General features: G+C 36.8%; 1 protein-coding gene and 1 long non-coding RNA gene across 8 annotated transcripts in view; one reads left to right on the plus strand and one right to left on the minus strand.

Moving 5' to 3' along the window:
* The window catches only part of KCNN2 (potassium calcium-activated channel subfamily N member 2), a 442874-nt gene extending 423336 nt beyond the window's left edge, over window positions 1-19538 (plus strand). For 3 of the 5 annotated variants that reach the window (XM_063810585.1, XM_063810584.1, XM_517882.9), the window contains 3 exons: window positions 10086-10213; window positions 16438-16507; window positions 18934-19538. In XM_063810585.1, coding sequence (XP_063666655.1) covers window positions 10086-10213; window positions 16438-16507; window positions 18934-19221 — 486 coding nt within the window. In that variant the 3' untranslated portion in view covers window positions 19222-19538. The remainder of the gene's footprint in view (window positions 1-10085; window positions 10214-16437; window positions 16508-18933) is intronic. The other 2 variants (XM_054684531.2, XM_024356700.3) reach the window with 1 other exon arrangement.
* LOC107974810 (uncharacterized) overlaps window positions 1-20394 on the minus strand; it is a 220717-nt gene that overhangs the window by 29412 nt on the left and 170911 nt on the right. For 2 of the 3 annotated variants that reach the window (XR_001717844.4, XR_008548060.2), the window contains 4 exons: window positions 19141-19217; window positions 13958-14006; window positions 11916-12061; window positions 8512-8730 (listed from right to left, as the gene is read on the minus strand). This is a non-coding gene — a long non-coding RNA (uncharacterized LOC107974810). The remainder of the gene's footprint in view (window positions 1-8511; window positions 8731-11915; window positions 12062-13957; window positions 14007-19140; window positions 19218-20394) is intronic. The other variant, XR_010156974.1, reaches the window with a different exon arrangement.

Below are 20394 nucleotides of genomic sequence, written 5' to 3' on the forward strand. Positions count from 1 at the left end.
TGGACTCATATAAATGAGTATAAACTTTAAACTTTTAAAATAATTCTAAAATGCTGAATGATTTATGAATAATTAAAAGTAAATAGAGATCTAAAAACCATACCTAGTAACTAAGATAAAAACTCAAGGTTACTACATATTGTTAGAGAAAAATACAACTATTCCTGAAACATTATCTAGAAAGAAATCATTTTTTCTGATGGTTAACAGGAGTAATAGTCACAGATGTTCTGAAATCTGAATATGACTCTAAAGAAAAAAGCAATATGAATGTTAAAAGATAGTCTATTCTCCCAGGAACAGATGTAACATTCCAAGTCTTCCAGTTTGTATCTTTAGTGAACTGAACAATTTCTATGAAAAATTATTCACTATGTACAGATTTTCAGGGGAACAATTTTATATAAAAGTTGTTTATATAAAAGTTGTTTCTCTGTATAACTACATTAACCAAGTAAAATACTGTATTTGAAAGTAGAATACTATTTATTGTACATCAGCACTGAGAAGATTGTATTGTCTAATCCTAAAAATTTACATGACATTCTGCAATTCAAAAATGGCTGACAGGTACATGTATCCAGAACAAACTAATGATTTTGAAGTGAAAACATAATACCATTACCTTGTCTCCTAGTTTAGTAAGACAGGACCAGCTATTTAATAGATTTACAGTTTATCACCTTACAGGGGCAATATATTTACCATGCAATATCTTTTGGAAATATATTATTATTACTGCTTATTCCATTCTGAGCAAACAGGAAATCTTGTAGTTTGATCCCCAGAATACCTTTTTGGAAAAGAAACTTGAAAACAAGCAATTCCAAAACCCAGACATAATTTTTACAGTTGCTAGATACCCCACAAAGGATAATTATACATATTAATGTCCACTGTGGGTGTTGTTAAGAATTCTCAATCAGATCCATAATAAGAACACTATTATGCAGTTATATAATTTTGTTTCCTGTATGTCTCTTAACAAGGGAACAGAAATTCTAAAGGATTTATTTCACATTGTCCTTGGCTCACAGCCCAGGGGGTTAACACATGAAAATGAATCACTTGGCTATGCCCTGTTCCACAGCTACAACATTCACCCAGGCCTCATACACCTGACCTAAAGGAAAACTGGAGAGAGAGGTTGGAGCATGAACAAATCTATCCCTGCTGCTGCAAGGGTGGTTGAGAGCATATGGCACCCTGGTGCATTCCCCTTGAATTGGCGAGGAGTGGAAGTGTTATGCTAAAAAAGCCTCTGAGAAAGCAGCAGGAGAAAAAAACAACAACAAAGAAATGGAAGTTGAAAATGAAGATCCAAAATAGCCTTTTAAACTATGTTGTCATTACCTATATGCTATAGGTTTGAACAAAGCAAAGTTTTAATGAAAAGAATGAATGAAAAAGAGTGAACAAAACCTCCGAGAATATGGGATTATGTAAAGAGATCAAACATACAACTGATTGGGGTACCTGAAAGAGATGGGGAGTATGGTACTAAGTTGGAAAACATACTTCCGGATATCATCCAGGAGAATTTCCTCAGCCTAGCAAGACAGGCCAACATTCAAATTCAGGAAATGCAGAGATCTCCAGTAAGGTACTCCACAAGAAGGTCAACCCCCAAGACACAAAATCATCAGATTCTCCAAGGTCAAAATGCAAGAAAAAAAGTTAAGGGAAGCCAGAGAGAAAGGCCAGATCACTTATGAAAGAAAACCCGTCTGACTAACAGTAGACCCCTCAGCAGAAATCCTACAAGGCAGAAGAGATTGGGGGCCCATATTCAACATTCTTAAAGAATTTCCAACCTAGAATTTCGTATCTGGCCAAACTAAGCTTCGTAAGTGAAGGAGAATATAAGATCCTTTTCAGACAAGCAAATGCTGAGGGAATTCATCACCACCAGGCCTGCCTTTCAAGAGCTCCTGAAGGAAGCACTAAATATGGAAAGGAAAAGCCGTTACCACCCACTACAAAAACATACCGAAGTACATAGACCACTGACACTATGAAGCAACCAAATAAGCAAGTCTTCAAAATAACCAGCTAGCATCATGATGACAGGATCAAATTCACACAGACCAATAGTAACCTTAAATTTTAAATAGGCTGAATGCCCCAATTAAAAGACACAGAATGGCAAGCTGGATAAAGAGCCAAGACCCATCAGTGTGCTGTCTTCAAGAGACCCTCTCATGTGCAGACACACACATAGGCTCAAAATAAAGGGATGGAGGAAAATTTACCAACCAAATGAAAACTATAAAAAAAAAAAAAAGAAAAAAAAAACAGGGGTGGAAATCCTAGTTCCTGACAAAAGAGACTTCAAACCAACAAAGATTAAAAAAAGATGAAGAGCATTACATAATGGTAAAGGGTTCAATTCAACAAAAGAAAGAGTTAACTATTCTAAATATATATGTACCCAATACAGGAACACCCAGATTCATAAAGCAAGTACTTAGGGACCTACAAAGAGACATTGACTTCCACACAATAATAGGAGACTTTAATACCTCACTGTCAGTATTAGATAATTGAGACAGAAAATTGTAACAGAGATATTCAGGACCTGAACTCAGCTTTGGATCGAGTGGACCTGATAGCAACAGAATACACATTGTTCTGATCGCTATGTGGCACTTAATGTAAAATTGGTGACATAATCAGAAGTATAACACTCCTCAGCAAATGCAAAAGAACTGAAATCATAACAAACAGTCTCAGACCACAATGCAATCAAATTAGAACACAAGATCAAGAATTTCACTCAAAACCACACCACAACTACATGGAAATTGAACAACCTGCTCCTGAATGACTCTTGGGTAGATAATGAAATTAAGGCAGAAATCAAGAAGTTCTTTGAAACTAATGAGAACAAAGAGACAACATAGCAGAATCTCTGGGATGCAGCTAAAGCAGTGTTAAGAAGGAAATTTATAGCACTAAATCCCCACACCAAAAGCCAGAAAGATTTCAAGTTACAACAGAACATCTGGAGAACCAAGAACAAACAAACCCCAAAGATAGCAGAAGACAAGAAATAACCAAGATCAGAGCTGAACTGAAGGAGACAGAGACACAAATAACCCTTCAAAAAAAATCAACAAATCCAGGAGCTGGTTCTTTGAAAAAATTAAAATAAATAGATAGACCACTAGATAGACAAAGAAGAAAAGAGCAAAGAGTCAAATAAACACTATGATAAGGGGGATATTACCACTGACCCTACAGAAATACAGACGACCATCAGAGAATGCTATTAAACACCTCTATGCATATAAACTAGAAAATCTAGAAGAAATGGATAAATTCCTGGACACATAATACCCTCCTGAGACCGAACCAAGAAGAAATTGAATTCCTGAATAGACCAATAATGAGTTCTGAAATTGAGGCAGGAATAAATTGCCTACCAACCAAAAACCCAGGAACAGATGCATTCACAACTGAATTTTACCAGAGGCACGAAGAAGAGCTGGTGCCATTTCTACAGAAACTATCCCAAAAAATCACAAAGGAGGGACTGCTCCCTAACTCATTCTATGAGGCAAGCATCATCCTGATACCAAAATCCGGCAGAGATACAACAAAAAAAGAAAACTTCTAGTCAATATCTCAATATCCTTGGTGAACATTGATGAAAAAATCCTCAATAAAATACTGGCAAACTAAATTCAGCAGCACATCAAAAGGCTTATCCACCATGATCAAGTTGGCTTCATCCCTGGGATGCAAGATTGGTTCAACATATGCAAATCAATAAATGTGATTCATCACAATAACAGAACTAAGGACAAAAACCACACAGTTCTCTCAATAGATGCAGAAAAGGCCATCAAAAAAATTCAACATCCCTGCATGTTAAATGCTCTCAATAAACTAGGTAGTGAAGGAACATACCTCAAAATAATAAGAGCCGTCTATGACAAATCCACAGCCAGTATCATAATGGGCAAAAGCCAGAAGCATTCCCCTTGAAAACCAGCACAAGATAAGGATGCCCTCTCTCACCACTCCTATTCAACATAGTATGGGAAGTTCTGGGTAATCAGGCAAGAGAAAGAAAGAATATTCAAATAGGAAGAGAGGAAGTCGAATTACCTTTGCAGATGACATGATCCTTTATCTAGAAAACCCCAACATCTCAGCCCAAAGCTTCTTAAGCTGATAAGCAACTTCAGCAAAGCCTCAGGATACAAAATCAGTGTGCAAAAATTGCTAGCATTCCTATACACCACCAACAGGCAAGCAGAGAGCCAAATCATGAATGAACTGCCATCCACAATTGCTACAAAAGAATAAAATACTTACTTAGGAATACAGCTAACAAGGGAAATGAAGGACCTCTTCAAGGAGAACTACAAACCACTACTCAAAGAAGTCAGAAAGGACACAAACAAATTGGGAAACATTCCATGCTCATAGATAAGAATCAATATCATGAAAATAGCCATACTGCCCATGCTCATAGATAAGAATCAATATCATGAAAATAGCCATACTGCCCAAAGTAATTTAATAGTTTCAGTGCTATTCCCATTAAACTACCATTGCCATTCTTCACAGAATTAGAAAAAAAACTATTTTAAAATTTACATGGAACCAAAAAAGAGTTGGAGTTGCCAAGACAATCCTAAGCAAAAAGAACAAAGCTGGAGGCATCACGCTACCCAACTTCAAACTATATTATAGGGCTACAGTAACTAAAACACCGTGGTAAACTGGTACAAAAACAGACACATAGACCAATGGAACAGAAATGAAGGCCACACACCTACAACCATCTGATCTTCAACAAACCTGACAAAAACAAGCAATGCAGAAAGGAGTCCCTATTTAATAAATGATGCTGGGAGATCTGGCTAGCTATATGCAGAAAATTGAAACTGGACCCCTTCCTTACAGCTTATACAAAATTAACCAAGGTGTATTAAAGACTTAAATGTAAAACCCAAAAGTATAAAAACCCTAGGAGAAAATCTAGGCAGTACCATTCAGGACATAGTCACGGGCAAAGATTTTATGACAGAAATGCCAAAAGCAATTGCAACAAGCAAAAATTGACAAATGGGATCTAATTAAACTAAAGAGTTTCTGCACAGCAAAAGAAACTATTGACAAAGTGAACAGACAACCTACAGAATGAGAGAAAATGTTTGCAATCTGTCCATCTGACAAAGGTGTAATATCCAGAGTCTACAAGAACTTAAACAAATTTACAAGAAAAAAATACCCATTAAAAAGTGGGCAAAGGACATGAACAGACACATCTTAAAAGAAAACATCCATGCAGCCAACAAACTTATGAAAAAATGCTCACCATCACTGGTCATTAGAGAAATGCAAATCAGAAACCACAATGAGATACCATCTCACACCCATCAGAATGGCCATTATTAAAAAGTCAAAAAACAACAGATGCTGGCCAGGTTGCGGAGAAAGAGGAATGCTTTTACACTGTTGGTGGGAGTATAAATTAATTCAACCATTGTGAAAGACATTAAGGATGACAATTAAGGACCTAGATGCAGGAATACCATTTGACCCAGCAATCTCATTACTGGGTACATACCCAAAGGAATATAAATCATTCTATTATAAACATATATGCATGTGTATGTTCATTGCTGCACTATTCACAATAGCAAAGACATGGAATCAACCTAAATGCCCATCAGTAATAGACTGGATAAAGAAAATGTGGTACATATATACCACAGAATAGTATACAGCCATAAAAAGGAACAAGGTCATCTCCTTTGCAGGGACATGGATAGAGCTGGAATCCATTATCCTCATCAAACTAATGCAGGAACAGAAAATCAAACACTACATGTTCTGACTTATAAGTGACAGCTGAATGATGAGAATACATGGACACATGGTGGGAGGGAACAGCACACACTGAAACCTTCTGGAGGAGGGGGTAGGGGGAGTGAGAGCATCAGGAAGAATAGCTAATGGACGCTGGGTTTAATAGCTGGGTGATGGAATGATCTGTGCAGCAAACCACCATGGCACGTGTTTACCTATATAACATATCTGCACATCCTGCAAATGTACCCCAGAATTTAAAATAAAATTTGAAGAAAAAAAAAAAAGTCTAGCAGCCTCAAGTGCTTTGGTGATCTGTAAAGTACTATTATACTTAAAAATATTTTGTATCTTACTACCCATGGTTTTATTATTTTATAATTAACCGTGAGTCGCAATATAATATCTCCTGGCCTGTATACTTGTGAAAGTTGTTTTTAAGGAATCTGGGTAAGTACTACCACTAACAATAATGTAGTAGTAGTGTTTCTTTCTTTCTTTTCTTTTTTTCTTTTTTTGAGAGACGGAGTCGCTTTGTCACCCAGGCTGGAGCACAGCAGCGTGATCTCGGCTCACTGCAACCTCCACCTCCTGGGTTCAAGCGATTCTCCTGCCTCAGCTTCCCAAGTAGCTGGGACTATAGGCATGCTCAACCATGCCCATCTAATTTTGTATTTTTAGTAGAGATGGGGTTCCACTAGATGTTGGCCACGCTGGTCAAAAACTCCTGACCTCAAGTGAGCCACTCATCTCGGCCTCCCAAAGTGCTGGGATTACAAACATGAGCCACAGCACCCAGCCAGTAGTAGTATATCTTTTAGAGCCTTTGCTTTTTCAAATTATTATAAAAATTATTGATACGTCTTCTAACATTTTTCTGACAGACTTTGATTACGGTTGATTACTAGTGAGGCAGAGCAAATGTTCTTATTTTTCAACAGTGTGTGTGTGTGTAAAGATGTTCCTGTTAACAAAGATCCTTCCCCCCACTTTACTTATTTTTTGATAAACAGAAAATGACTTTTATTTCATAGGTCTTTTGGCCTGTTTATTGGCTATAGAATTATTATACCTACTAAATGTTTGATGGACATCGGTAAATCCTCTCATACCACTTATCACAGTATCTAGCATGTAGTAGAGATTCAGTACGTAGGTTGAATTTATAAGTGGAAATGCATTGATCCATTTAGAGCTTAGATGAAGCAATAATTCATCCATTATATGAATCTGTATACCCTTGTTATCAAGAGGGCCCTTTGGTTGATAAATACGTGTTAGTGTGGTTCATGAGAAGAAGTTTTTATGTATAAATTATATGTGCTGTGGTGCCCAGTTAACACCATAGACATTTATTTAGTACAAGCTGTGCGTAAAGCACTGAGGTAGAGAGAGACACAAAGATTAGTGGTATGACCCCTGAGAGTTTCTGAAAGCCCTGGAAAGGGGACAAAAGGGCATTCAAGTGTTACATAACTAGATGGTTATATGGCAGGGTTCTTGACTGAGGATACAAAGGAAACTTTCCCTCCAAAGATGGGAGGGAAGTTAGGGATAGGAAATTACTTAACGGGTACAATGTATACTATTTGGGTGATTATTACAGTAAAAGCCCAGGCTTCATTACTACACAATGTATTCATGCAGCAAAATTGCACTTACACTGCCTAAATTTATATAAATAAAAAAAATGAATGCATAGACCTATTTCTCCCCATTTTTCCTGGAAGTTTACGTATCACTTTCTTTTACCAATTCCCCATTGTTCAAATGTGGAAAACACTGAGGTGCCTTTGACCCTGTCTTCTCACTGTGCTCTGTTCCTTTTCAACCCTAGATGGAAAGGAAGACCCTACTATTAGAAACACATCTCAGTAATAGGCAGAGAGTGGGATTTTTATTCTGGGACATATTGTTTTGTGGCTGCCATGTTGAAAAGTAGCAGTTAAATATGATGCCTCAGGAGGTTTGTTCCGGTATTTGACAACCTATTAGGGAATTAGAAAGGGGATGGGATGTTTCAAAATAAATTCCTGTATTTCGAAGTTTTTAAAAGCAGCTGCAGGGATTTCATTTTCAGATGAGGAATCATTTTCATTTAAGCCCATCAGCTAAAATGAGTGCTTAGTGAATAGAAAGCCTGTAACATAAGGCCTCGAGGGTATTACCCCCACTCCACTGAACTCTGAGATTAAGATTCTGTATTCCCCTTCAACCACTTTCTTCATATACCCAAGAGAAGGAATCATTTAAAATGCATCAGTCACCTTTTTAAAAGCGTATTGACTTTAGAAATAATTTGGCATTTGCTGTTTGTAGATGGGAATACAAATTGAAATCAAGTGCTATGTTCTACATTGAGCATTGCTATGTTCCATTGCTGTGTTTCTGACCCATTGGTTTTTACCTAGGGTTTTTAACTGGTTTTCCAGCTTCCTCACCAGGCCGGGATCTAGGCTTCTCCTCTGTGCCTTCGACTGGTAAAATCAGAGAGAGAGCCTCCATCAGGGCCCCTTGCCAATCTTCCAGGTATCTACAGTTGCTTAGAGATCTGAGACTCTCTCTTTCCTCACAGGGAAAGGCTATTCCAACCCCAGGGACTGCTGGCCAGTCACTTCCCACTCCTCTCTCCTTAAAAGCAAGGACCTCAAATAACAACTACTCATGCTGCACTCATTTCCTTACCTTTGAAAGGACATGAGGATCAGATGAAAAAAGCTTCTGAAAGGTGGCTCTCCCGGCTGTCTGAGGAAGTGGAAGTATGAAGATGGATCTAAGAATTTACTCAAACTCCTTTTAACTTCACTGTGGATGGTGGTAGTGTTACTTATACGCAGTGCTGGCACTTGGCTTCTGTGTCAATCATTTTTCTGTTGGTTTGGGGATTCTCTCCATGCACAGAGTCTAATAGATATCCAAAGGCAGTGCATTACAAACCAGAGTCACTCCTAAAAGAAGCTTTACTGTAAAAAGACCATTTTCTTAAAATGAGTTGTAGCAATATAATGTTGCTCAAAAAGAAAACTTTTTCACTCCATGAAAAAGATTCACTATCAGTTACCAAACCTGATGTTTTCTTTCTAAAGTGAAAAATATAAATACAAACTTGGGCCCATAGTTTAGTGTAATTCTAAAGCTCATCCTTATCGTAAATCTAATGATTGAGAGAACTTTAACATTCATTATCTCTAACTTTCTGATGTTCCAGAAAACTGCAGTCCTATGAGGTTAGCTAATCACTTCAACCTGACTTGGTTAGTGCAAAGTCAAGTACGTAGAACCCGGTTATCAATCTCAGCTCATTGTTTTGTCTTCCCCACTACATTGCCTTTCTTAAAAAGTTATCTTCCTCCACCTAGCACCCCAGTAACCTGTGGCTCTCTTTGTGAAATATCCTTTATCCATCACTTAAAAGAATTAAATGGAACAACTTCTTATAGTAAGTAATCCAGAAGCCCGAGTGAAAGCTGTGGGTCATCAGATCCTATAGTGTGAGCAAGGAAGAAGACAGAATCTGCCCTTGCTGGCCCTTTGTCAGCTCCCAGGATTTGTTGAAGACTTTCATCAAGAAAGCAAGTGACTAGATTAAGTATCCATGCCTTTCATCAGCTGCTGTAGGTCTTGGCAGTGTTACTGCAGTGCTTTCACCCTTTTCATTTGTCCCATCCATTTGAAATACAGTGTACTTAAATTTCCAACAAAATCATAACGTAGACTCTGTCAGTTAATTAAAGTATACTAACAAGCATACAAATTGCTAAGTCATTCTGGGAGGCTATCAGTGCTGGGTGTACTTATACATTCAGCACTGGAAACATGCCCTTCCAGTAGTGCACAGCCAGAAATACCAAGCAGGCTTGCAAAGGACAAGATTAACCTTGGCCTCATGGTATTTTGTCTTTCTGCAGGGAAAGGAAGATCAGGGAGACAACAATTGCAATACACGGTGGAGAACTCAACACCTCTTGATTTAAAAAAAAAATAGTTGAATAAAAAAGAAGTTTCCTGAAGGAGTAAGATAGAATTTACCACAGAAAGAAAGTGGTAGTATCTCCCTATTTCAGTTTAAGTGTTGTTCCCAGGCAGGTACAAGTACTTCTAAAAAGGCATAGATTGAAGAAAAATGGTATTTGGAGTCATAGTTACTAAATGAAGCTACAGCTCACCATGATCCTTGGGATGAAGACTATGACCCCCAGCAAAGTTACAAAGGATTCTGCTCTGGAATTTATCAACTGCTTTGTTTGTTCTCTTAACAGGTAAAAAATGCAGCTGCCAATGTACTCAGGGAAACATGGCTAATTTACAAAAATACAAAGCTAGTGAAAAAGATAGATCATGCAAAAGTAAGAAAACATCAACGAAAATTCCTGCAAGCTATTCATCAGTAAGTATCATTTTTCATTTTTATCCTGTTGTTGTGTCCTTGGCTTTCAATTTTTGCACTTGTTTATTCTTGTTTCATAAGGAAGGAAAAAAGAAAACATTGTCATGTTTATTCCCAGAAGATGTTATCTGGCAATCTAATCATTCCACAATAAGATCCTGAGAATAACCTCAGTTCCTTTAATGATTAAAAATCACTTATTAGTACTAGAATATTTATTAAAATATCTTCTCAGTTTCTTTTTAGAATAACTTCTGCTGAAATTGTATTTCTTAATTTGACCTATTTATTCAGATAGTTTGCTCTAGGATTTTTTCAGCTTTATTTTCTAAACATAGCTTCAAACATATTTATATGAAAGTAGTGCATATAACTGATTTAATACTTGAATTTTAAATTAGTTTTTAATCAGAATTTTGGCTGTGTTCATTTTAAATTTTCCAGTTTGTGTAGACCTTTTACTCTCTTATCATTATTTTAACTTTATCCAGACCACTATTATGGTTTAAGTCCTTCGTTCTGTTCCATTGTTATATAATTAGCATAGGCTTTTAAAGTAACAATCTATATCTAGTATGATGCACTGATAATTTGAAAGCACAGGATCTTTCTCCTCCAGGCTGGCATAATCCTTACTGTAAGTATTATTCATGTGGGTATCGATTGTGATGCCATGCAGACTTGCTCTTAATTCTATATGGAGAAGAGCAGATATGGTCACATCTGTGGCTCAGAAAAGTAGCTTTCCTTATGAAACCTACGAGGGTAGTAATGGAAAGGTGGGTAAATACAAGATGCTTTGGCTATCCAATGAGATTTGTCTCTCAGAGCCAACTAGTATAACAGGCAAGAAAACTCAGAGGCTGCAATTTTTATTTTGCATGTTCAGGTAATTCATATGTAATATGGTACCACTAACATTCTATAGGAAATTACTAAGCATTCATCTTCTACCCTAGAATACAAAACCTGTCCATTGAACTGCCCTGCTTAAATAGATATCACTGAAAATGTAGAATATGTAATTATGGACAGATTCATACTTCCATAGAAATTAAAACTCAAGTATCCTGAGATTTATAGTAGAGGCAGGCTCTGCACGTATGGTAGAGTATCTGGCCTTCATTGCTACTCATGGTCTTTCCCCAGCTTTACTAACACACTTTCCTAAGATAGTGATGCTATTTCCTCTGTAGCTCAGTGACTTGACACACCACTATGCTTTTTCTCCCTTTGTAAGGAAAACACAAGGCTAGAGTTTTCAAATAATACTCTTAAAATAAGGAAAAACACAGAAAGGAACATTGTATTCCATCTGGCTCACAAGAGGGAACTTGCTCCCTAGGCTTACAGTTACCCTTATAACCCAGAACCACCATCCAGGAGCCCTTGCCTAGAAATCTTGATTCCTTGAAGTTTAGATTGAAGAGAATGAGAACCCTCCCTGCCTCCCAACCCAGAGATGCTGAGCCTCTGTGTTCCTTAACCTATTTTCCTGTGGAACAGGCATCTTCCTCAAGGCACTCACCTCACACAACTCTCCTATTAGAGTGGTCTTCCCCTGCTAAAACCATACTACACAGTAACCCCAACACATTCATACAGGAGGTCCAGAGGCCATACTGTGCATGGCAAAATCATTTTTTCTACCTTTAATATTTTGATATTAACCTATATTTAGTATGTTAAAAAGAAACCTTACTTTGGTGCATGTGAGAAGATATGTATGTCCAGGGTGGAAGGGTATGAGATGACATGGCAGTGAGCAAGTGTGGTCGGTCTGTGTTGAGCAGCCACACATCCCATTGCCTCCAGGATCTTATCTGGGTCCTTTCCTGTCAGTCAGACCTATCAAATGGGTAATTACATGTGATTTACCTTTAATCAATTTTCATATAATAACAAATCCAAGAAAATGCTGTGATAGTTTTTATAATACGGTTCTGTAGCCATGTGCAGTGGGGATTTGTATTACATCTTGTAATATAAGACTCTTCTGGACTATTATGTTCAGAATACATTCACATTCAAAAGCCTGGGGGAGAATTTAGGGGTTTTTACCGTAAAATGCTTTCAACTTTGCCGTAGGTTATTATGTTTTTACATTAAAACATTAGAAAAAAAGTATTTGGGGAAGTTTAAAAACTGTCCCTAAGCAAGTTGCAAATGCACCCTACAAGGCATGTCGGCCCTTTCTTAAGGGTGGGTACTGTGGAGTCGCTTGCATGGGGTCTCTTAGCATATTGTGTTTGGATAGAGTGACAGAGGAAGCTACTTGTGATTTTTCTGCTTCTGTCAGACATTTCTTATTCTGTTTCTTCTGTAGCAATGTGTACTTCTAAAGTAGATAAGCTTCAGGCAACTCAGAAATACTCTGAATTGCTTTATAAATTCATCTAGGGGTTACCGGGTTTCCATTACAGTGGGGGACATTTATACTTCTAAAAGTGTAACTGAGTACGTTTATTCATGCAAGCTTTGTTTGGCTAGATCATTCTAATCATGCATACTTACCTTTCATTTTAGCTTAGTGTTGGAAGTTAGGGAGTGAAGTCATAGGGGAAGCACACAGGGCTCGATTCCTAAGGGCAAGGCTTCCATTGCCCACTGTGCAGATCCAGTGAGACCCTCGGCCTAATCTGTCGGCACTGGGTACAATCAGACCTTACTAGCTGAAGAAAAATGTTAAAATTCATTCGATAGATCACTCCTGGCCTCTCCTACTCTCTGATTTATCCTGAGCACTTTTTCAGCAGCTCTCTGCTTCTACCAGTCCATGCTATCTCAACTCTGTTTCTCTTTTCCAAACTTCATAGCCTCTCTACTCTGTTGGATGCTGAACTGTCCAGGCCTGTGCCCTCTTTTCAGTAATTGTCTTTTTAGATTGTCACTTAGTGTCGTGAAGTGTTCTCTTTCTCTAACTTTTAACGCTTTTTCTGGTAGCAACTTTACCTTTAAAGTTTATCATTCTTTTATCTCAACTATGGACCAACATGAATTTGTTTCAGAACCAAGAAATCCAATCTACTTGATTTGTATATCATGAGAGTTGGATTACCTGCCTTTCAGAAACCCCAGGCTTCTGAGTTGTCCTAATTTGGAAAAGATGTACCCCCCCCCCAAAAAAATTATAATGCCTTTGTTTCAAATATTGTTCTTTTAACCATATCACATTCATATTAGGCAAAAATATTTCTTGTTGTTTACTTGAACATCAAATATCAAGAGGCCATGATGACTTTATGCATGCTCTTCCTTCTGAACTCTTATTCAGGAGGAAGCTGAGTGCTTACAGATGGGAAAGTATAGTAGCAATGAAGAAGGATAATTGGATAGTGTTTCTCTTTGGCCAATATTTCAAAATCCTGCAGAACCATAACAGGATCTTCCAGCTAATGAATCGAGCCCCTTGTGCACAACTGAACACCACATTGTGTTATTTTGTTCCAGAATATTTTACAGTTTCTTTTCTTTTGTTTTGTCTTTTTATTTCAACAAAATGAAAATAGAGCTCGGAAGTAAGTTGTGTGAGCCGCTCCTTTCAACATTTGCAGAATTTTCTACTGGCTGCATGCACCCAGCAGATCCTTTATTTGTGAATTTTAGTAGTCTGATTGCTGCTATGGAAATGTGATCCAAAATCATGATATTTTCCTGTGATAAGTGAAGTTCACAAGGAAGAAATCAACATATGTTTCTTATTCTTTTTTGGGGGGAAAAGTGTAATACACATCTGCATGTTACCTTTTATTCTGGCAGCTGCAGCTTAAGCAGGCTTTTTCTATCAGCTCTCCTACATTACAGGCAGTATAAGAAACAAACAACAAGACAAGATGATTCAAGTTCCGATAGCTAAAGGAATTCCAATCAAATAAGGCTACTGTATGTCAGCTTTCCAGATTAGTAGAAAATAAAATGGGCAAAATTCTACTGTCAGACATAGTATAGTAATCCAAGAGAAGTAAATTAGGCCCCGTTGTTTATAAGATGAAGTACCCACTTAAGCTAAGAAACTGCCACTGGCCCTTCTAGCCTGACTTTTACAGAATTCAGGACTTTCTCTGTACTCATTACTTGCTGGAGGCATCTGGTCCAGAGCCCAAACTTCAGTCATTTCTGTGCCACCAATGCTATAACTTACTTAAATTTGAACATGAAACTTTATACAAATTCCTTTATACAAATTTTAATCCATTTTTATACAAATGGATTAAAAATATTACGAAGAAAGGTAAAGGTAATCGTCAATTGATAGTTGAAACACCGGTATTGAATTCTAGCCATAGGCTGTTGCCTGCAGAAAGCTCTGAGCTGAGATTCTGCTTTTTCTTTTTCTTTTTTTTTAAAAAAGAAAAAAAAAAAAAGCAGGTGTTAGGAGATAAAGACAGAGTAGGACCAGACTATGATGTTTTTCTTGCAGTAATGAAGAATTAGAAGAGAACTAAAAGGATTAACTGTTTTCCATCTTAAGTATCACTTAAAGTCATCTAGAATACCTCTGTTGGTATGAATCCAGCAGTGCAGAAACATTTTTCTAATCTAACACACTTCATTTCATATGTGAGGAAACTAAAGGTCCAGTTAGAGTAAGGATGGAATCCACTGTTGTACACTGCTCTTTCTTTAGTACACTTCTGCGTAATGACCCATGGATGTCTAAGTGTTCTTTTTAGGGGGTGCAGGGTGGGGGCAGTTGCCTGTTTTTCAAAGGCACACATCAAAAATTGTAACCCTATTAATTACTGAGAGAAATCTTTCTCAACAATATATTGGATCTAAATACATGCTTGTAAATTTTAGACTAGGACATATTCCATCTCTGTAATAGCATAAAAAGGAGCCAATTAACTTCGTTCCAGCATTCTAATAAACACATAGTCACAATGAGAAGTTATAACCTTAAACTGTTGTAGATTGTTAAAGATCGTGTTGTAGGTAGGTGTCAGCTAAACTTACTGGCAGAAGGCACTACATCTTCACTGTAGAGCAGATTTGGTGACATATTGGATATCCTAGTTTCGGAACAAAATCACTGAACATTATGAACATATTACAAAATCGCCCTGGCAGTAAAATCTTGCCCTGTGAGTTTTTATTCCTTCTACATAATTACCTTTCATTTCAATTGAAAAATAATAAAAAATTCTCTCTCTAGCATTAAAACTATACTTTACTTTGTAAAATGACTTGTCATCAAAGCAAAATAAGATTGGCATGACTTTTTGTTTGTTTTCATTAAATAGTTTAGAAGAACCTACTTCTCTTTTGGGAAAAAGCTTTTAATTGTTAGCTTAAGGAACAATAAACCACATTTCTCTTATTGGAAAATCTTTCTTGGTACATAGTAAACACTGAATAAATATTTGTTGAAAAATAATATAGTAAATAAAGTTAAAGAATAGCAGAGTTCTTACCTACAAGTGTTTTTTTAATACCATTTTTTGACTCTTAATTGACTCTTCATCAGGTATATACAATGATATTTAACAGTAGCTAAACATAATCTTACAAGTAGAGATTCCATCTGCCAGATACTATAATTGTCCTCTGACTTTTATCTACACTGAAAATGGGAATTTTTCCTAGGAAATGGTCTGGCCTCCCTACAAATTTAATGGCAGTTCAAGATAAAAGTTAAATGAAATACAATGAAGAATAAGATAATAATTATGTGTTTTGTGTTATATTGCTGCTGGTTGAATAAAAGTTTTTTTTTTGTTAATAAGAATCTCACTTATCACTGTGTTTTCATCAGGTTTAAATACCTAACCCAATCCATTTCGGACTAAACAGGGCTAATACCTGTATCTAGTCATGTAGGCATAGGAAGGTGCTCATTGCTCCAACATCAATGAAATTCCAGTTGCTTTGCATATTTCTTCCTATGTCTATTTGTCATGATACTGGGGCTTTAAGGAATGTTTTGGCTTTTTCTCATATGGTTAAATCCTTATGAGTCTTTCTGAATTCAACTTTACCTGGTAAATAGTTGTCCTAAGGACATCTCATCTCTTGCTCTCTCTCTCTCTCCTTTCTTTTTTGCGGTGTTGGGGAAGCATGCTTCTCATTGTACCAGATACATAACCAGTTTGGACTTACCCCAAATGTTCAAGGCATTATCCATGCAGTTATTTGCTCTTGTCGATTTTGTGCATGCTCTTTGGGAGGCATAAGATTGCCATAGGAAGAAGGGAACCTTTCTGATACCACATTCTATCTTTTAGATTAAGAAGTGTAAAAATGGAGCAGAGGAAACTGAATGACCAAGCAAACACTTTGGTGGACTTGGCAAAGGTAAGCCTGAGGTGCTTAGCCCTCCTAGTTGCATCTGTTGAAATCAACCATCACTAATCATGAATGTTTCAAGAGGATCCCAACCCAAATCTAATTAATAAATCAAACCAGCAAAGCACCCTAAAATGATGGTCCAACTTAAAAGAATGTTTCTATAACTCTCATTTAATGTACTCTTTCCCTATTACGTTATTCAGCCCCATTCTGAAAACATTCCTAGTTACAGTGATTTGGAAGTACCATAAGAAGCTTAAGTGGAATAGGAGACAATACATGTGGGATTTTTATTTGCATGTAAATCTCATCTCAATGAGAGCAGAACTGCATCCTAGGTGTGACTGTGATATTCAGGAATGAATAGGACTCATCAATTAAATTTTGTTCTATGTATTTTAAGCAAACTCAAAAGAATGTAAAGTTGAAATGAAAATAAAAGATACCATAAATTACATCCTAGAATGAACGTTATCACCCTAAAGTGATCACTTTTTTATGGTTCTTTCTCCATTTCATTATTTCAAAATCATACCACTTTTTAAAAAGTACATTAACAGTCTCCAAATTATTCTGCCTTATTTATAAGATTTATCTGATCAATTTTTAGTTGTTTCTCCCCACATAAAACCCATTCTTAAAACATAAATATTTGTCAATAATCAAAACATTGCATTTTCCTGGGTGAATTCTAAAGGTGGTATTAGAATAGCATTTATATAATTGTTCAGCCTTTTACCCAAATGCTTGGAAAGAGGCAACTCTCAGTTGCATCTTACAAACTGTTTTTTTTTGTTTGTTTGATAAATCAGACATGACTTTGCTAAAGCCTCAAGTATAATCCATAAAAATTAGAAGTATTTGTCCTAGTCTCATTAAATAATGCATCTGAATTACATTCATTTTAATGTATAGCAGTAACACATACTAGATGTTGAAGACAGTAAGTATTTAATGACTTACCCTAGGAGAGCATATATCATGCATATAAACTGGACAGCACACATATAAAAAGTATGAGGACATCCTCGATTAACGTGTATAAATGTGGCTGTTACTTGGACATATGAAAAAAAGATAGGGCAAGCTCCATCACTCCTAGGTTAAATGATTTTTAATGGGTATTTTTATGAAAAAATGAACAGACCACATTGAAATATGATGTGGAGATGTAATTTTACTTCAAGAGTACCACTGTGAGGCAAAATGCTGTTTCTTTATTAATGTACTTATTATGACCACAGGACTGTACATACCATAAAGGCTCAGTATTTTCTTAAATGAATGGATGCTGTTCACATATTCTCAAGACTATGTAGTAAAATTAAGTGTATGCACTCTGTCTCTGGTCAATCTGAAACAAGGTGCCTATATTCTGAATAATAACTCCCTTATCAGTCCATTTACCATCTTTAAAAGATTGTTAAGCAGAAGAAGAGCATATGATAGAAGGGAAATGCAGTAGGAGGGACGGCTTAAATAAAGGGATCTCAGACTTGGGAAAGTCTGCACTAAACTAAGATTAAAACCGTTTCCTCCCTCTTTGCCAGCCTTTTCCCTGTCTAGCTCTGAGCTGATCAGTCTTCTCTCTTTGTCTCTTGGCTACTCAGGAAATATACCTAGAAATCAGAGTTATGGATACCCTGTGATCAAGACAATCAATTTCAAGGTTCACTAGGAATCCAGAAACATTTTCCTGTTTTAACCACTTAGCTTTGATTAAGCCATAGCCAGGAGGTCAGAGCCATGGCCAACAAGGTAGACTGGTAACTTCAGTATCTCCCTTAACTAATATTCTCTCAATGGGTTATCTGTAAAAATTCCATTAGACCCAATGGAGAGAGGCCTGTAATTTGGAACAAAGGATAACAAACAAACAATATTTAGGAATTTATTGCTTTAAATTACAAAATTATCAAACCAGTTAATCCTAAACTTCATTTATATTCTACCCTCAACATTTCTGCTACATCCCAATGCCATCTGTATTATTATTTATCCCTCTGTATTATTTATTGTTCTTTGCCTCTGCCCATTTTTTAAAAATTACCCTTGCCCTAATTAACAAACATGTTGCAAAATGAATTTGATGTACTAACCTTTGTGACAACCTTTAAAATACATATATAAATATTCAATTGAAATGTTTTTGTCTATCCTGATACCACCTAAAATCAATGGGCATGCCACCAGTAGCAGTACCTGCTCCACATTTTCTGCAACTGAACCAAAGATCTTATATTTCTATTATAAATCCTGGCATTGAATACATACATACAATGAGTTGGCTTTGCAAGATGAGCTGTTCAGTTAGCTGACACCCCTGTTACACTGAATGCCACCAGCAAGAGACCAGAGCTAAACCTCTGAGAGGTGGACAGTTTGTGTTCAGGGCAAGTATAATTAACCTTCTTCTCAATCCTGTTTTTCAGACCCAGAACATCATGTATGATATGATTTCTGACTTAAACGAAAGGAGTGAAGACTTCGAGAAGAGGATTGTTACCCTGGAAACAAAATTAGAGACTTTGATTGGTAGCATCCACGCCCTCCCTGGGCTCATAAGCCAGACCATCAGGCAGCAGCAGAGAGATTTCATTGAGGCTCAGATGGAGAGCTACGACAAGCACGTCACTTACAATGCTGAGCGGTCCCGGTCCTCGTCCAGGAGGCGGCGGTCCTCTTCCACAGCGCCACCAACTTCATCAGAGAGTAGCTAGAAGAGAATAAGTTAACCACAAAATAAGACTTTTTGCCATCATATGGTCAATATTTTAGCTTTTATTGTAAAGCCCCTATGGTTCTAATCAGCGTTATCCGGGTTCTGATGTCAGAATCCTGGGAACCTGAACACTAAGTTTTAGGCCAAAATGAGTGAAAAACTCTTTTTTTTTCTTTCAGATGCACAGGGAATGCACCTATTATTGCTATATAGATTGTTCCTCCTGTAATTTCACTAACTTTTTATTCATGCACTTCAAACAAACTTTACTACTACATTATATGATATATAATAAAAAAAAAGTTAATTTCTGCACATACTCGTTTGGTCACTTGACATTTCTAAAGCTTCACTTCTCACATTATTTTCAAGGTAAAATAGCTGATTATCATCTGATGCACCCTGATAATTTTGATAGCCAAAAGTTTGGCTGGTTGGAAAAAAAGACTTTCAATTCCTCTATACCCTATTCCTAAGATTTTTCTCTTGTTATGAATTATTTGCATCAATCATTTGAACCAGCATAGCTTATTATTTTTTGGTTTGCAGTGTCTCATTTTTAATTCAATTTTTTTCAAAATGTAGAAAGTCTTTTATCAGAACATATACAAATAAGGAGGAGAGATGCTTTCAAGAATTTTTTAATTCCCAGTTTACACCACTGTCTGTAAACAGATGATGGTGCAGAATTTTAGTTCTAAACTAGTTATTTCATATCTTTCCCTTTATTTATTATGAAAGGCCAAGCATGCACTTTTTAAATGTTTGGGGCCTACCTGTGTATATTCGTAGATACATGTTGGCATACAACAGCATAGTGAATATACATAAGCCTAACTCCTAACATATCCTCTAGTAAGTGATCTCCTCTTGGTCTGTACTTACATATTTAACACAAGTCAATAGCATCTAGTAAATTTCACGTGTTTTAGGACACTTGTTTCATGGATGGTTAAGGTCAGTTTGTGTGAAAGAGAACTGAGTGGTTATTGCTACAAACCCATCTGTTTGCAAATTTGCTCTAAGAATCCACTGGGTTTAGAAGAACCGGGTGTGAGATGATGGCAATACGGAATTTCCTCATGTGGTGTTATTCCCAAGAGTGTACAAGAAAGCTGATGATGGTAGGGATAATGCGTCTTAAAAATAAGGCTTCGTTTGGACAGCTCTG

The sequence above is a fragment of the Pan troglodytes genome, chromosome 4 (assembly GCF_028858775.2).
Source record: "Pan troglodytes isolate AG18354 chromosome 4, NHGRI_mPanTro3-v2.0_pri, whole genome shotgun sequence".
Taxonomy (NCBI): domain Eukaryota; kingdom Metazoa; phylum Chordata; class Mammalia; order Primates; family Hominidae; genus Pan; species Pan troglodytes.